The sequence below is a fragment of the Pantherophis guttatus genome, chromosome 6 (assembly GCF_059756535.1).
Source record: "Pantherophis guttatus breed Tessera chromosome 6, ASM5975653v1, whole genome shotgun sequence".
Classification (NCBI taxonomy): domain Eukaryota; kingdom Metazoa; phylum Chordata; class Lepidosauria; order Squamata; family Colubridae; genus Pantherophis; species Pantherophis guttatus.
In genome coordinates, this window is record NC_142068.1 from 37,070,349 (window position 1) to 37,089,658 (window position 19,310).

Sequence of the window (19,310 nt, forward strand, 5' to 3'; positions counted from 1 at the left end):
AAATGGTCAACTTATCTATTACAAGAGGTTCTGAAACTCCAGTGGTACTGACATAAAGTGTATATATAAACTTGATTTTATTTTTGCCTTTTCACTGTACCTCCATAACCACAAAGATTCAGTGGTGAGGATGGCTACATTTTAAATAGCTAAAATAATCTGATATCCCCGATTCTCAGTTTTGTTGTGGCCAAATTGTCATGTATGTTTTCCCACCTCTGGCTGCATCCTCCTGTGCTTTCAAGGGAGATGGGGCAAAAGTCCAGTTCAAAAGGAAAACGCACAGCAAGGTGAGAAGAAAATTCCTCTTGCAAGACTTAATTGAAGTCTGTCATGTTTGTTCCAAAGTTACTATCTCAACACATTGTACTATGTATTGTGTTTTTCACAAATATACACAAGCCCAGCTAAGCCCTCTTTGTAAAAGCCTAATGACATTCACTTACCTTATCCATACTTTCAGAGGGTCATATTGACATGCTCATTTACCCCTTAAAAGTATTAAGAGATTTGTAAAGAATAATTTAGTAACATTTCAATCTTAAATGTTTATAGATGTATAATCTTTAAGACACAAAGTTCCTCTTTCATTGACACATTCACACAGATTTTTAAAATGATAGACACGGAACCTAGGAGGATGCTCAAAGTTTCTTCTCCATGGGTGGAATATTTTAAGAAGCCATTATCAACAGACACATTCAAGTATTATATAGTTTATTTGAAAACAGACGTTCTAAATGTATGAGGTCATCCTAATGCTTTCATCAATGAATGTAGCTCACTATGTGCAGTGTAGTTTAGGAATGCACCTGAATTTCTTCAAAAGCTTCCAAATTATCCTTTCCCAGAATAGCTTGATAATATAAATATATGTGTTTACACTATTATTTTCATTCCAGATGGAAGATTACAAAACACATTTTATTAGTTTCATTAACATTTAGATTCTGGGAAGTATTCCATTCTGGTCTGTCTACATGTATATCAAAATATTTTCTCAACTCTTAAGTTTGAGAATATCCTTTCTCTCTCAAAATTTAAGCATATGGCACTGTAAAAAGATTCTAAATAAACTGTAGTTTGTTATGTTGATCATTTAGCAGTTCATCATAGCTAAAACAATGTCATTTTGACATAGATATTTGACACTTCCCCTGAAAAAGAGACTATAGCTCCTCATTACAATATATTCTCATGGTCTGCATTACAGAGGAGGAATTTTGTGTTTGGGGGCTGCACAAAGGGAGGCTCATCCAATCTCATTGTAAACATGTTTGCATTGACAATAAAGGTTTAAATTGAACTGAAACCAAGGGTATAAAACCTTTGTTGTTTTCAGTGCTTTTAAATGCAAACAACCTTAACACTGGAGGCAGACTATGTTTAATGGAATTTAATTGCATTGTTGAATGTATACTAGTTCCCTTGCTCCAAATACTCATACTGTATCATCAGTATATCATCATCGTTTTAGCCATAGCCTCCATCCAATGCAGGATGAAAGGCGTCTTCTGCATGTTTCCAATCAATATGGTCCTGAGCTTCTTTTTGACAATTGGGTTCACAATGCTTACTGATGTCATCAATCGATATATGGTGTTATTTCCACTCTTGATACTATTGCTCTATTTACACAAGAAAATCTTCCTCTGTCTACCCTCGAAGCAGAAAGGCCTTTCTAAGGAAGCTCATTCCTTCTTGGGGAGGCAAAAGGGGAGAGAATGGTGAGAAATTAGCACACTTGGAGAAACAACTCTTGGGCCAGGCTTTGAATTAAGACCATTCACATCTGATGGTCTAAAAGGCAGTTCACAAAGCACACACCTTCCAGTCAATATTGTTTCCGCTTTTTATTGTTCCACATAGTTAACAAAAAGAACTATTACACAGACAGAATAGAATAGAATTTTTTATTGGCCAAGTGTGATTGGACACACAAGGAATTTGTCTTGGTGCATATGCTCTCAGTGTACATAAAAGAAAAGACAGCCCACATCTTACAAGTTTATCCCTCCTTTTTCCTAAATTGGGGCACTTTCATAGGTTAACAACTTCTGCAATCTGGTGCCCCCAAAACACTGGATCTCAACCATCTTTGCTGGATGTACTGGCTGAGGATAAAGGAAACAGAATATCAGGCTGAGAAGACTGCCATAGGTATCTATGATATGCTTCCTGGAAAAATAACAGCAAGAGTCCTAACACTTCTTTTTTTCAAAGACAAGTTTCATGAGGAAGGACGCAGTGGAAGATTTTTTATTTTTTTTTAAGTTGTGGTTGTAAGCTTTCTGAACAATTATGTATCATTAACTGATTTCATTCAGCCAGGTTTCATTTGTCCAAACTGTCAAGAGTTGTTAGTTTTAAATTGGTTTCTATGCAAATTTACTTAGGTTTAAGCACTACTCAACACAGTTATCCTTGCTTCTAAATGAGCATGCTTGGATAGCTTGAAAATTTGCAGGGATATATTTTCAAAAAATGAATCTGGAAGATGTAGAACAAATTTGAGGAATTTAGTGTGCTGAAATCAAGATCAGTCCAAGAACAAATGAAACATTCCAGCTTTTCTGGACTTGAACAGACAAGTTCACTACAAGAATTAAGTGCTTAATTACCAATGTTTGCACTCAAGGATACATATTTGTTAATCACCAACATGGAACTGAATATCCACAGCAGAAATCTTGTGCCTTAAAATACAAGCAATCGGTGAACTTTCATTTTAAAAAACATTAAAATAAAAATTTGACAAGCGATATACGTATCACAGTAAAATTCATATTCATTTTGTGCTAGATGTGCACAAAACACATTTCTAGAAGGCACCCTGCCACCAATGTTTTAAGTTTACCTAATTCAATCCTAGTTTCCAGTTTCCTCTTCCTTCACTGAAGGAGAAATCCTAGAATACTAAACTTATCAAGAAACTAGCTGCACCAATCCCTTTCAGGGATTTTTCTTGGCTTTATTTGTTTTTAAAAAAATCTATCATTAAAATATATGAAATTCTGCATTAATGCTTTACTTCATATCTTTAATTGGATTAAACCAACAAGTTCTCAAATCCACAAGGGCTTTTTCTTAACCCAAACTACATGGTATTGGAGGCACTTACATCCCCCACAAGAAAAAAGGTACTTGCAAAAGCAGTGCTGTGCATCAACAAAAGAGCTCTTTTGCAAACACTTCCAAATCTTTTAACCCCCACACCTTAGTAATAATTAAGAAAAAAAGACATACACATTTCAGTTCTCATACTCACAGATGAAATGTTAACTTACTTAGCAATTCAATCAGTCAGGATTTGACAGTGAAAGAGTGTCAGCTATGTAGTCCTGCATACAATAGTTTTATGACTTAAATGCACTATCTGAAATCCTCACCGTCTATATTCCAATGGCTAGAAGAACACAGTGCTCAAGTATTCTCCCTATTAGGTAGATCTGCGTTGGTTCTTGTGAAGTTTATTACCATGGTCTCCACAAAGATTTGGAAAGGCTGGAGGAAGGCACATTTTGACTCCTAGACCTGTCCAGTCCATCCAAAGAGATGTGGCTTTGCTCTGCCTCTGTGTCTTCCAGATCTGAGCAAATCTCTTCACTGGAGGAAGGCGAAGGAAGAGGTGAAGTGAGACTGGACAGGGTTAAAGTTCCATGTGAACCTCCAGGCATTTGAGAAGGCCCATCTCCACTTGGCCACTGGCTGATGGAGGGATCTGATAAGACATCCACAATCAGGTCTTGAAAACTGCCTTCGTTCAGGGGCATTGACTCCAAAAGGTGATTCAAGAGCTCTGCTGCAATGGTAGAATCAATCCCAGGACAATTGGAGACAAATGTATGAACTTCATGCATGCATTGAATATATCCAGCTGCAAAGCGTTCACTGGCTTCTCGTTGCATTTTGTCACCATCTGAGATGCAGGTAAACAAGGAAACAAAAATAACCTCTTTCTAGTTCTTCCATCGATAATGTATTTGAATCAATTCCCCCCATCTGTCTTCTCATAATGTCAACTAGATGTTTAAACTGTATTACACTTGCAGTCATGTCTGTGAAAAACCTTTTTAAACTCACATTAAGAGCTTGAATGGAAGGATAGTCAGAATTTATTTCAAAATTTATTGGAAAAGCCACATTATTTCAAGAAGGGAATATCTAATTGAACAAGTTCCATTTTCAAAAGACAAAAGTTAAAGCCTTTCAGTTTCTGTGCATAAAACTCTTAAAATATTTTTATGATTTTTTTAAAAATTCACTTTTATGAAGCCACAGGGTTGCAAGAGACTCAGGTATCCAGCTAATTAAGTTGGGGAAAAATAACATTATCAGTTATCGATCTAACATAAAAGATACAGGGATCGGAGAAAGGAAGTACTGAATTAAGAATAAGAAGTCGAATAAAACAGGTCAAGAAGGAGGACCTTTGTTTTGTTCTAAAAAAATATGTTCAAAATACCAATGTCAACTAGGGCCTAATCAAGTTGTAAGAAAGGAATAATGTATACCGTCCAATTGAAGGAAAGAACCCAATCACAGAGCGCTTTGAAAGCTGTGACTGTCTTTCCCAGAGAGTAATTACAATTAGTCCAATTAGGAACTACATGGAAGCAGCAGCCGATATCCTGGCAGGAACGGGTCTTTTAGAACTGTTACCTCTTGCGCGGAAAAGCCAAGCAGGAGCATCTCCTGCGGGAGGGAGTTCACTCGCCAGTCTACCGGAGGGTCCCTTTTAATGTAGCCAAACCCCCGGAGGATGAGGCGCAGGGATGACCGGGGGTGGATGGGTGGGTGGCAGCCGACACTCACCTAGCGACCTGCTCTGCAGAATTCCCTGCACTCGCTTCACCGTCAGCTCCAGCACTTCGGCGTTCTCCATCTTCGTCTGGAACTAGAAGGAAGCAAAACGCACAGCGGAACACAAGATGGTCAGCCCGAGCCTTCCCCTCCCCTCCCCTCGGCCGCCACCCCACGGCTCCCTGCGGAGATCGACCACCCCTGCCCCTAAACCTTCGCCGGCCAAGTCACCTCGGTTTCCGACAAGATGAGACGCAGCTCTTGCAGGCTTTCGTTGATTCGCGCTCGCCGCTTCTTCTCCACCAGCGGCTTTCTTGCCTGGCCGAGGCGGGAGGAAAGCAAAAAGGAAAGGGCGTAACTAGCCACCGCTGCACGCGCGTGTGAATGCATGCGAGCCAGCTTGAGTTTCACCGACACAGATCAGACCCCCCCCCCTCCCACACACACACACCCACTCCTCACCCCTTGGCTCCCAGGCGCCTCACCTTCCTATCTCCTCTGCCCTGGGAGAAATCCTCCTCGTCCCGGCTCGATCGGGCTTTTTTGGAGCGAAAGGAAGGAGCCATTGGTGGTACAACGAAGCAAACGCAACGAAAGCAAAGGACAACCAGAGAGGCCGGCGAGTTAAGGGGGAGGAGAGGAAAGGAGAAGAGGCGGCTCCTATCACAGCAAAGCCGGGCGGCCCCCCCCCCAACACCTCTACCAAAAAAAAAAGAAAAAAAAACTCTCCTCTCCTGGGGCTGATCTCCCGCTCCGCAAGCCCACTCGGCGCCCCCTCCCGGAGCCGCCACCCCAGCCTTATTTATAGGATCTGATTTGCATGTCAATGAGCCTATTGGACGGCGCGCGCAGAGAGGAAGCTCAAATGTGGAGCCGAACCACCAATAAGAAGCGGCCGCTTTGTCTCTTCGGAGGCAGCCGAAGCGGCTTCCCCGGGCCTCGCAAGAGAAACGGCGAGGAGGGGAGGAAATCGGACCAATGGACGTGAGGTCCCGTCCTACGTGCGTGCATTGGAGTTGGCGGGGCGGGGGGGGGGGGCGCTCGGGATCGGTTGTTCGGAGCGTTTTGTGTTGTGTTGTTTTTTTTAACCCCTCGCTGCCGTTGGCGTGCTTTTTTTTTTTTTTTGCGGAGCCTTTCAGTCTCGTCAGTTGTAAAGAAGGGTGTGACTCGGTCTTCCCAATAAATCTCTTGACTAGGTTGGCTAGAAAGTTATGATTCCAGAATCTGGCCAGGATAAAAACTGCATATTAGGGAGAGAGGTCTCAGAAATACATATATATGTGTGTGTACAGCGCCGCCCCCGCCTCCCCCCCCCTCAGGCATTGAGATTTGGGGAATTTTATTTGTATAACAAAGAAACGTTGACGGGTCTGTACAGTGGAAGCTTCCGTCTCATATTCAGCCATTGGGGTTTCTTTTATATTCAAGATTGTGCTGATTTACATCTAAACTTGGAAACCTCGATCAATTGAACTGAGAAAAGTTTCAGTTTTTCTTAAGGTTTTTTCTTTTTCTGCCAAACTGTAAACCTGACAAAAGTAACTGTGCTGTTACAGAACTTGATAAAAGTGACTGCCTGCTGTTACAGAACATCTGGAGTGGAAGGATCTCTGGGCAGCAACAATACTGAAGAACAATGGAAGCAATTTTATGGAATGACACCAGAATAAAGTAGTTGCAGCTTTATGCAGAAGTGGTAGAACATTCACAAGGCAACACTTGTTCTTGGAATGAATGTTAATATAGCAGCACTGATACATTTGCCTGGCACATCACTAGCAATTTTGCAGAGGCTCACTGTCCATACAATTGCTCACTGCTTATTTCCCTACACAGGTAGTCCTCCACTTACAACAGTTTACTTAGTTGATTGCTTGAAGTTACAACGGCACTGAAAAAAGTGACTTATGATCATTTTTCACCGTTCTGACAATTGCATATGATTTGCTTTTGAATGCTTGACAACTGATTCACATTTATGATAGATGCAGTGTCCTGGCATTGTGTGATCATCTTTTGCAACCTTCTAAGAAGCAAAGTCAATGGAGAAATCAGATTCACTTAACCATGTTACTAATTTAACAACCACAATGATTCACTTTACAAATGTGGCAAAAAAAGTCATAAAATAGGGCAAAGCTCACTTAACAAATTTCTCACATAAATTTTGGGCTCAATTGTGGTTTTAAGTTAAAGACTGCCTGTATATGAAAATAGTATTCTGAACATGTTGATGATGTCATGAAACATGGAGCACTTCACCCCTTTTTGCTTCATAACACAGCTGAAAATATAACCAGGTAAGTCACTGTGTACAGGCTGTCATTTATATTCCATTGACAGTCTCTGTAGGGGCAAATTCTATAATGTTTGCATAATGCACGGGAACAGAAGAACAACCAAAAACCTAACCAGGGCAACATGTTTCCAAAATTGTACCACCTGCTAATGTTTGCAGAAATTAGTACAGAAAGTTGTGCAGCTTTTTACATGGGAACTAATTCTCAGTCATAATAATTAGAATTTAGTAGTGCTTTCCCAATTAACACAATCATCAAATGCACAGAGAAGCTGGATTGATGTATAATTTAAATTGGGATGACATGAGGGAGGAAGATAAATAGAATCCATATGAAGGGGGCCAGCACTTTAAGGAGGCTGTGGTCTACCCTCTTCTTAAGAAGCCATCACTCAACTCCACCTGGTTAGATAATTTCCGACCTGTCTCCAATCTTCCTTTTTGAGGAAAGGTTATTGAGAAGGTTGCATGGTAGCTCCAGAAGTTTCTGGAGGAAACGGATTATCTAGACCCCTACCAGTCAGGATTCAGGCCTGGATTTGGGAGAGAAACAGCACTTTTGGCTGATCTCTGGCGGAAGCGGGATGAGGGTAGTGCATCCATCCTTGTTCTACTTGACTTCTCGGCAGCTTTCGATACCATCGACCATGGTATTCTCCTGGATGGGAGGGGGAGGCTTTGTGCTATCCTGGTTAACTTCCTTCCTCTGCGGCCGCTCTCAGTCAGTGTTAATAGGAGGAGATCCAGCCCTTGCCTACTGCTCTGTGGGGTTCTACAGGACTCAGGACTCTCTCCTCTTCTGTTCAACATTTATATGAAGCTGCTCGGTGAGATCATCTGTCACCATGGACTGAGATATCACCAATATGCTGATGATACTCAGTTGTATGTCTCGGCCCGTGGTGAGTTAAGTGATGCCATGTCCTCTCTCTCACAGTGCCTGGAGGCTGTTAGGGCTGGATGGGGAGCAACGGGTTGAAACTAAACTCTGGCAAGACCAAGTGGGTTTGGGGTTCGTTGGCTCAGGGAGAATTGCCATCTTTGGTCTTGGATGGGGTGGCACTATTCCAAACAGACCCTGTGTGTAATCTGGGGGTTCTCCTGGACTCATGATTCCTACTTGAAGAGCAGGTGGCGGTTGTGGCCAGGAGGACCTTTGCGCAACTGCGGGTTGTATGCCAGTTACGCCCTTTCCTGGACCAACAATCCCTACTCACAGTCACTCACTTCCCATCTTGACTATTGCAATGCTGGGGCTGACCTTGAAGAGCAACCGGAAGTTCCAGTTGGTGCAAAATGCAGCGGCCCACAGTGTGCACATGTATCACCTCCTGTGGGAGCTGCATTGTCTGCCAATTTGCTTCCGGGTGCAATTCAAGGTGCTGGTTGTCACCTTTAAAGCCCTTCATGGCTTGGGACCATGTTATCTGAGGGACCGTCCCTTGCTGGTCACATCTACCCAGCCCATCAGTGCTGGAGGCAGGGAATGCTGTGCGTTGCATCTCCGAGGTAGATACACTTGTGGGACCTAGAAGAAGGGCCTTCTCCATGGTGACTCCCTCTCTCTGGAACATCATTCCCCCAGAGATTAGAGTGGCCCCCACTCTAGTACTCTTCCAGAAGGCGCTGAAGACTTGATTCTGCCAGTGGGCCTGGGGAACCCAGAGCAGGCTGGACCCCATTAAATGGCTCGTGTGTCGCTATCGCGGGGGTGTGGATGATTATATTATACTCTATTAATTTATTTGATTCTTTTTATTAGTTTTATTGTTTTAAATGTGGTTGTATATCCTGTAAACCACCTTGAGTCACCATTGGCGAATAGGTGGCTATATAAATTCAATAAATAAATCAAATATAAGATATCATATATATATATGCAGATGGTATGCCATAGTTGCATTTGTTCCAATCCATTTGACAGAGATGCTCAATTGAGGGAATTAAGCCAGACATTCAGGAGATTGAGTTAACCATCTATTGAAATTTATTGACAAATCAATAGAGACAAATCAATTTCCAGGAGACATCATTTTAAAGACCACGCAAACAGAACTTTAAAACACCACTGGTTGTTAATAATAGCTTACAGTTCAAAAGACTCAAATACATTATTAATGTGCTAGAACTCATAACGGACAATGATGCCATGCTTTTTTAGAAACTGGGTGGCATGTCCATATTTACATACAAAGTTCAATCCAACCTGTGGTAGATTCTCACAAGCAATGAAAAACAACAGGACAATTGTATATCATAGGCATCAGACCCTGTAAGAAACCCAGATGTCTCCCCCCCCATTTACACCAACCATCACAGACCCCAACAAATACAAACACAAGATTGGAGGGACCCTCACATGCTCTTCCTCCAATATGATAAACGACATCGTCTGCCAGAAACATCCCTCTGGATTCCTCATAGGACAAACAGGGCACATTTTGTGCAAAATAACTTGAAACAAATTTGGCATCAGATATGGACACTATGGCAGATCTTGAAATGACTGTTTTGGAAAAATGGGGCTGTGACTTCATCACTCATAATTGAGTGAGAAGTATCTGAATTCACATACATCAAAAGGTTTGAGGCAATCTTAGAAGTCTGAAAAAGCCTGTTCCCTCTTCAACACAGTATTCTGTGCTCCATAATTGAAATATTTAAGATAAATAACAATCATAAGAATGATTGTTCCCTGTTGCCAAGCAGCAATAAAACATTTCCTGTAAACAACTGTATCCATTATGTCATGTATTCTAATATAACCACAGAGATATTGTGACTTAGCATAGAGGTAGCAGCAGTGGTGGGTTGCCCCCGGTTTGGACCGGTTCACAAGAATTGGTAGTAAAACCAGCGGGAGGCGCTGCCCACCACCCAGATGTTGTCATCAGCGATCTGCGGATGCACAGAAGCAAGGTGTGCATGTGAGCCCGTTGCGAACCGGTAGTAAAGGTAAGTAGAACCCACTCCTGGGTAGCAGGTCTGCTTGACAAGCTGTATGACAAAATGATTTACAGATACAACTTTAGCTATCATTCCATTTCCATTATCACATTCAAACTAATAAACTGTGCCTTTTGTCATCATTGAATTGCTTATTCTTCACTTATATTTTCCAAATGTATAAATGAGTTGCATTATTGTACTACACATTTAACTATCTCTTACAGCTTTTCCCAGTTCAGTGCCTTCCAGAGTGCTGGGTCTACAATTACCAATTTTTTTTTTTTAAAGGAAGAAAAAACCATTAAAGTATTTAGTCCAGCAGAAAGCAAATCAAGCTAAAACTGCTTTTGTTTTTAAAACAAAAATTATCAGAATGTCACATAAATACAATTACATGATCATAGGAACTAGGAAATTTGGGAGGTCTGCATAATTCAGTTTGATAATATTTGAGAAGTATATACCTTGCTTGCTTATCTTTCTTTAAGTAGAAAGGAGAAAACCCTAATAGTTACACTAATTTGACTGACAGTGACTTGGTTTCAGTAGGAAGGTTCCAAAAAGTCAAGGTAGTGGCCATAACTGAATGGTCAAAGACCCACACTCTACCTGTGTCACTTTCACAATGCACTTTTTAAAAGGCTGGGTTTCCTATTGCAGAGTTAACTTCTTGACTTTGACCTATCCCTGTAGAATCCATCCTTGAGTGCTAAAAGATCTCAGCCCATTAGGAGGAAAGATAATTTTTGCCAATCATTGAATATAGACAGAATTTTTCTTAAAAAGATAAATGTAATGGTTTGTGGAAATGGGGAATGACCTTCGGAGACAGGACAAAGCCACAGGCTAGGCAATGGTCAAAAAAGAGACATGTGAGCCCACAGAAGGGATAGGGGTGCACAAATATTTCAAAAGGAAGTCTACTTAGTTTCTTGGATTGTAAAGGTGTGGGGAGAGAGATCTACTTTCAGTCTTGCAAAATTCTGCTAATGTAATCTTATAATAAAAATAGAAGTAGTATGTCTGGGTATGCTTCTTGTCTGGACTACCTCGAAAGTCTGACAGGATCATATACCATCTGTTATCTTTCCAGGATAAGGCATGCTATATAAAAACCCAACCCAGCCCATTTTTTTTAAATTCTTGATTTCTATTAACAACAACAAAATCCTTTAACCTTCCTTTTTAGTTAACTACTGGGTATATTATGCTATCTGCACCATGGCTTATTCTGATTCTAATGTTAAACTGTAGTTGGTTTTAGGCAAAATATCAAGCATTAACCAGCATTAATAAGAACCGTATTTGGGCTCATGCAACATACCAAACCAAAACCAGCCAAACTAAACATATCATGGCTTGGCTCAAAGTATGAAGCAGGGCAGGATCAGGGCAGTGAGTAAGTAACAGCAAAGTTATCATTAAAAATTATTTTAACTGTCACTGAAACTTTTTCTTGTAATAGTCTATTTGTTGCTGATCTGGTGTCTTTGCAAAACTACAGATTCAATGTCCAATAATTCTTAGCGCTACTGACAGTGCTTACAAATGTAGAATGGAAGCATGTAATAAATTAGTTCCACATTTTACAGAACCAGTTAATCATTTTGAATGTTTTGCTCTTTCTATTTACCTATTCACAAACTTTCATCACTTGGCTTTCCATTGCAAAAAAAGTGATTCAGGAGAATTCAATAGAACAAAAATCACTGAATGCTAACCACTGTTTATCTTCAAGGAATATGCTCTATGATACCTTAATAGCTGCTTCAAATATGCTTATTTCCCTCCAAGATGAAACTGATCATCATCAAGAAAAACCACACAAATTTCATATTGATATGGCTGAAAAAAAACCTCTCTTCTTCATTCATTTTTGCTGCTGGCATTTTCCCTCAAAGAATGAATTTCTGCAGCTTTGTGAATGTAACTTGATGGTGATGACAGTTGGCAGCTGCAGTCCTGTCAACAAGCAGAATCAAAGGAAAACATTAGATCTTGTCCCTAAGGAGAACAACAGGTGTTCATTCTGTCTTCTTTGTCTCCTTTTTGGTCTTCTCCTCCCTCCTGCTCTCAATCACTTAGGCAAAGGATGCCATATTTTTCCTTATCAATAAAATGAAATATATCTACTGTAGATGTAAGATCAGTTATCATAGGCACAAACAAGCTACATGAAGATGCATTCAAGTGTATTTTTTTTTCTATCAAACATTTTTGTAAAGCATTCTTTATTATTGCCAGTTGTTTTATTTGGTTGTTTAAAACTGAAATTAAAATGTTTAACTGCAAACCAAGAACCGTAAACTTCTTTTCACAGAAGACATATAGATATGCTGTTAATAAAATGGGGAGTAGATACTATCAATTTTGGCTCAGTTCAGAATAAGTGTGATTTATGAATGATTAGTTATCATATTAGGTACTGCCTGATAATTCAACTGACTAGCACAGGGGTCAGCAACCTGTGGCTCTGGAACCGCATGTGGCTCTTTCACACCTCTGCTGCGGCTCCCTGTCACTCAAAATATGTGTCACAACTGCCAATGTGCAACACCCGCCTGCATGTGATTTATTGTGCTTTTCAACCCCCAGAAGGCCAACCTGATGTATAAATCCAAGAAAAGAAAAGTTTCAGAAGAAAACAGAACGTATAATTCAACTACATATGCTAGTTTTGTGGCCGCTCAAGAATAGTCAGGCATGGGAAGGGTTTTGTGGCTCCCAGTGTTTTCTTTTCTGTCGAAAATGGGTTCAAATAGCTCTTTGAGTGTTTAAGGTTGCAGACCCCTGGACTAGTACAAAAGTATATATAAAATGTTTGTTTTAAGTATTGTAGAAAACGTCATGGTCATTTATGTTTAATCATAAGGGAACATTTGTGTGGTGATGGACATAAATTTCTTTTTATTACTATAAACTTGATGTTTTGCCTGTATGAAATGACAAACATGCTTTTTTCTATGTTATATATATATTCTATTTATTCTAGATTTTAATATTAAAATATTTTTTAAATATTAAGCTTAAAAAATTCTAATCAATTTCTGGATTAGTCTCTTAAAATAAATCATGCTAATTTCTCAACCATATTGATTTTTTAAAAGTAGAGATTCATCAGAATTTAAGTGCCTTAAGGAGCTTGTCTAGTTTATGGTACAAAATATGAACAACCCTAAAAAACTATAAGCCCTAATCATTCTTGACATTCAATAATGATTATGGCTTATGGAACCGCTATGAATATTTTATTTGCCTGGAAAATATATCACCATAGATTACCATGTACAGGATCATCAAGAGATTTGTTGTAATATTATATAAGATAACCACAAGATAACTATATAATTACACATAACTGTATAATAACATTATATGGTAACTATAATAACACTAGTTTTTACATGCCTTTCAACTTTTGTATTTCTGCTAGAATTCAAATTTTGTTTGACTACAAATAGAAATAAAAAAGCCAATGTCCTTTCTCTGGCAAAGTCCTGAAGAAGATGGTGACCATACAGTTACAAATTAATTTGGAAGGAGCTGATTATCTAGATCCATTTTTGCTTTACTTTTCTTTGTTGAAAAATAAATGCCTCATATTTAATACAACAGGTATTTAAGACAGCCTTCTACAGCCTGGTCCACCAAGCTGTACTGTATAAATTCTAATCATTCCCCAGCCTTTTAACCTTTTTCTTCCACTTGCACTAAATTCATCCTGGTGGCTTTCTTTTTATTTATTTTTTTGTTTAGTTGACTTTTGTTTGGTGGGTTTTTATATCAATGAGTTTAGGCTGCTCTCTACTGATTTTGTGCTTTTTTGTGAAAAAAATAGCAGCATTTCAGGTTCCAGTTCATACGTACACATGAAGTGCATAATAACTATTGTTGGGAGTCAAAACAAGTTTTGTGGTGGGAAAAACAGCACTGAATGCTAGAATTTGCAATGCCCTCTGATTCCTTTGACCTTGTACCCTTCCTTGATTAAAATATTAGGGCACTGGTGCTGTTGTTTTTTCTTTAAACAAACAGACAAATACTAGGAAGTCTGGCAGAAGGATTTAGCAGATCTGAGACTTGTCATCGCTAGCCCCTCCCTGCCCCCAATCCTCCATTCTGTTTCCCCTTCCCCCACCCACCATCTGTTTGCCTCCTATTGTGGAACACTTAGCTTTCTAGGTCCCTCTTGGCAGCCCCTTCCATTGGCTTTTTGCATTAAAGGCACTTCAAGCAGACTACTCTGTCTACTTTCTCTGCTGCCTTCCTTTTCCAGCCTTATTTTCCAACTTTTTGATCAGTCAGACCTCTGAAATTTCAAGGATACTGATATCTGACAAGATTCTCTAGGGTCTAACCAGATGATGTACCAAAGCTTCTTCCAAGTGTTAATAATGACATTGTTTTTCATTATAGCTCCGACCAAAGCAATGGGCAATCAACCCTGAAGGATAAAATGAATAAGTGTTTGTATTTATGTGCTCATGCCTGCTTTTCAGTCCTAACCAATCCATTTATAATGAATATCTGCTGTGAAATTATCTTCTCAGACATGCCATGGAAATATGTTTTCTTTTCATGCTATTTTCCTCTCTTTCAAGAACATAGGAATCTGCTTTATACATAGGAATCTGCCTTATAGGCCTACCATTATTAACCTGTATGACAGACAAACATGCTTTTTTTGTATGATTATATATATATATATATATATATATATATATATATATATATATATTCATTCTATTTATTCTATATTTTAATATTACTAATTTGTAGCGTAAACGACAAAGGTTTAGTTCATTCATCATAATAAGCCATAAATAAGGATTGCAAACTATTTTAGTTTGCTTTACCAAACATATTAAGGCAATGGAAGCAGAACATTTTTTGACTTTGCATGATAGATATCCAACTTTGCTTTAAAAAATGTTCTGTTTATGTCAGAGAAAGAACTATATGTTCTTTCCCAATTAAGTCCTATGTCCTTTCTGTTTGTTTTTGATCTGTTGAATTTTAGATTGTAAACTCATAGAGGCAAGGACTTGTCATAGAAAATGATTATAACTATGCTGTATTCTCATGATTTTATACAAATGCAGAGAAATATTTACTATATGACATGAATGAGTACTATTAAAATACTCATCTGGTCTTCCTATTAACTATTGTTTTAGAAGGCAAGTAATGGATATTTTTTGTTCAAAATACAATAGTTAAATTAAAAACCCAGAGAAGAAAGATTATTCCATATACCATATCCAGTGTAGGCAATCTATGCATCCTATGAAGATACTGTATTGTCTGCAAAGTGAAATTGAATATCTTCCACAATAAATAGTCCTGCTGATACCATAGAACTGCTTGCTGCAGTTCTAGGGAGGAACTTGGAAGAAGACCAGTATCTAAGAATTGTGTCATGACTCCCTCTCCTGGTACTGAATGAGTAATGTTGTGATAGGAAACACTCTAAACAAAATTCATCTTTGATAGTTCAGTTGAATTTAAGAGAGAGAAAAAATCAAACTTTCTTACAAAAAATCTGGAGTAAACACAGAAATCATGGAATATGAAACGTGATTCCCTTCTTGATCAGTTTTTCATTTAAAGAGAGAATAGAAAGTCATCATTCCCACAGTGGAAAGAGAAACTGAGTTTCTTTAGATATCAGTGTAGGCCTGTGTGTGTCTTCAAGTCAGTCTTGACTTCTGGCAATTACCTGGACAAGTCCATGGAGGGTTTTTTGGCACTGCCTAAAGCTGAGAGAGTAACTGGCCCAAAGTCACTCAAATGGCTTCATGCCTCAGGTGGGACCAGATTTCACAATCTCCTGGTGTCTAGCTCAGGGTCTTTAACCACTACACCCAACTGACTTTTGTACACGTAGCACTAAAGGTATGGAATTTGATCATAATAAAAATTATTTAGGATAGTTCATTTTAAAAAAGATAGCAAAAGGTTACAGGGTTTAATTAACATCTTAAAGGGCAAATTTACGATGAGCTCAGCAGATTGAACATACCCCAATTGAATAGGATGAGTCCACTGGTGTCAAGCATAAGATCTTGCAACTGAGTAATGAAATATCAAAAGAATAAGTATGAGAGTCCTAGCTTGACAGCAATGAGAGAAGGATTTAGGAATCCTAGTGATCCTTAGTTTACTATGAGCAAGAAGTGTGATGCAGCAGCTAGAAATGTCAATTCAAATCTGGTTTTCATTAACAGAAACAATGCCTTCATATTATGGAAGATAATACACTGGTTTTGTTGTACTCTGCACTGGTAATAACACACTTGGAGTATTATGTTTTGAACTGGGCACCACACCTTAAGTGGGATGTAAAGAAGGTTCAAAGGGAAGTTGCTAGATGAAAAGGAGGCTGGAAAGCAAGTTTGATGAGGTATGATGAAAGGAAATGGTCATGATTAATTTGCAAAAAAAGGGGTGCTAAAGGTTGGTAAAGCAATAGTTTATCAGTATCTAGAAGGCTGTCATATACAAGATGAAGTGGACCTGTTCTATAAAATAGAGTAGAGTAGAGTAGAGTAGAGTAGAGTAGAGTAGAGTAGAGTAGAGTAGAGTAGAATAGAATAGAATAGAATAGAATAGAATAGAATAGAATAGAATAGAATAGAATAGAATAGAATCATAGGGCTGGAAGAGACTGCTGAGGTCTTCTAGTCTAACCCCCTGTCCAAGCCAGGAGGCCTTACACTATCTTTGACAAATGGTTGTCCAGTATTTTTCTTGAAAACTTTCAGTAATGGAGCACCCCCAATTCCAGGATGCAAGTTATTCCATTGATTAATTGTTCTTGCTATCAGAAAATTTCTCTTTAGTTTCAGGTTGAATCTCTCTTTGATAAGTTTCCACTCATTGCTTATTTTCCTATCGTCGGGTGCTTTGGGGAATAAGCAGTGGTGGGATTCAAGTAATTTAACAACCGGTTCTCTGCCCTAATGATTTCTTCCAACAACCACTTTGCCAAACTGCTCAGAAAGTTAACAACCGGTTCTCCTGAAGTGGTGTGAACTGGCTGAATCCCACCACTGGGAATAAGTCAACTCCTAAATTGCATCCAGTTTAGTTCCCCATTTCTAGTACTGAAAAAGTGGCTAGTGTAAGAGTTTTTAAAACTAAAACTCACTCACCTAATCACATCCAACGTCTCTGGACAAAAAGAACTACTTTTCCTCAGAGTGGACACTCTCCAGCTAAAATGTCTAAAAGAAATCAAGATAAAGCTTGTGGAAGATAATCAAATCTATGGCAGGATAAGGAGTAAAGGTTGAAATTAGGAGATTTATTAGGAGGAATTCCTTACAGTGAAACTGTTCAGCAATGGAACAATCTCACTAAAGCATGGTGAAGTCTTCCTTGATAGTGGTTATCAGAAGAAAACTAGATAGCTACAATGAAAGATGGTGTAATTGAGGTCTGCTTTGCAGGAGGTTGGACAAAATTTATTATTTGGTAAATAATAAAGTTAATAGAATCAACATCATTTTCCTAATTCAATGCCAAATAGTGAAATTTCTAAACATGATACATAACATGTTCCCTGATGATATTCTTGTAGTTAATAAGGCAAGTTGTTTGTCCTGTCAATACTTAGTCATTGAAATCCATTTGGTAAACAATAGGAAATAGTCTACTAAGAAATAGGCAAATATATATTCTTGATTTGCACTCAAATATTCTGAACTCTTATTAAAATCAGGTAATTACATTAACATTGCCTTAGTTGTGTTTTGCAAGTAAGAACACAGCTGCCAAGCCCAGCTGCATGAAGTATTTAGGCAGGAAAAGTAGGATAACAGGTATAATTAGCTCTTGCATATAGTTATGCGATCTTATAAATTTAATTGGTTTTCTATCACATGATTTTTTGCAAGCATCAACATGTTAATCATAGTGAAATTTGTGAGCAAGTCATGAATGGGCTGTTGCTAAGCTCTATTGTAAGACTGTTCCTGGCTTCTAAATTGTAGTAAACTTTAAGCAACTTTTTACATATCGACCAATGAAGCAACATTGGCTGAGGTTATTCAACATATGAAGCCATAATACAGGTAGACTTTTACATACAAACGAATAGAGAGCTTCTATGTTACAGTCATATGTCATAATGGTCAGTGATGTGGCTGACTGGATTTTACAACCTTTTTTGTGGTGGTTGTTAAGCAAATCTACAGTTGTAAAGCAAACATCATTGTCGTTAAGTGAACCAATCATATTGCTGGTTTTATTTTATTGCTGACACTTCTGTGTCAATTTTCAGCAAAACCATCATAAAATGCAATCAGGTGGTCATTGGCCATAAAATACAGTTGTGTTGCTGAGTGCCCAAAGTTCAGTCAAGTGACTGAGGAGGGGTCCCAACAGTCAGAACTTCGAATCCGGGTAGTAATCCCCTTTTTGGATTGGTTATAACTATGAAGGGTTACTATGACTACCTGTGTTGTTTTGCCTCATTTGGACTCAGTATGTTGTAAGAATTCAGGTGCTGTAGTTCTTAAATGATAGTTTGTGGCTTTAATGTGTTACTAAAATCAGTCAATTAATGGTTCATTAAACCATGGTTAAGCAAGCCACAACTCAATGAAATGTGTAAATGTAACAATTCAAAACTGCTTTTGCATTCAAATAAAAAAATGGCAGAAGCAAAGGCTACTCTGATTAGTTTGTTTAAGATGATGGCTAAAGTCTGGCCATACTTATGTAGGAGGAAGCCATTGTGAATCAAGCAGGTCGTATGTTTGAACTAATTCATCCTAAGATCAAAATAATTCAATTACAACAAAGAATAGTTAAAGCAATAGTCTTTCCATTGGTATTACAGGTAATCTTCCACTTACGACCACAATTGAGCCCCAAATTTCTGTTGTTAAGTGAGACATTTGTTAAGTGAGTTTTGCCTCATTTTACAACATTTCTTTCCACTGTTGTTCAGTGAATCTCTGCAGTTGTTAAGTTAGTACCACAGTTGTTAAGCAAATCTGGCTTCCCCACTGAGTTTACTCATCAAAAGGTTGCAAAAGAGGATCACGTGACCTTGGAATGCAGCAGCGGTCATAAGTTGCAGCAGTTGCCAAGCATCAAATTTTGATCACATGGTCATGGGGCTGCTACAAAGTGTGAAAAATGGTCATAAGTCACTTTTTTCAGTGCGTTGTAATTTTGAATAGTCACTAAATGAACTGTTGTAACTTGAGGACTACCTGTATATGGCTAGGAATATGAGATACCGAGAAAG

At 38.7% G+C, this 19,310-nt stretch overlaps 1 protein-coding gene and 1 long non-coding RNA gene across 2 annotated transcripts; one reads left to right on the forward strand and one right to left on the reverse strand.

Annotated features, from left to right (window-relative positions):
• Window positions 1–1,838: 1,838 nt before the first annotated feature.
• Window positions 1,839–5,626, reverse strand: LOC117678411 (transcription cofactor HES-6-like). The gene is made up of 4 exons (XM_034439475.3): window positions 5,289–5,626; window positions 5,035–5,121; window positions 4,816–4,897; window positions 1,839–3,919 (listed from the first exon to the last, which is right to left on the reverse strand). The coding sequence occupies exons 1-4, from the start codon at window positions 5,367–5,369 to the stop codon at window positions 3,474–3,476; spliced, it is 696 nt and encodes a 231-aa protein (XP_034295366.2). The 5' UTR covers window positions 5,370–5,626; the 3' UTR covers window positions 1,839–3,473.
• A 75-nt stretch (window positions 5,627–5,701) lies between these two features.
• LOC148113093 (uncharacterized) lies at window positions 5,702–6,489 on the forward strand. The gene is made up of 2 exons (XR_015728614.1): window positions 5,702–5,804; window positions 6,360–6,489. It is a non-coding gene; the product is annotated as an uncharacterized LOC148113093 (long non-coding RNA).
• The last annotated feature ends 12,821 nt before the right edge of the window (window positions 6,490–19,310 follow it).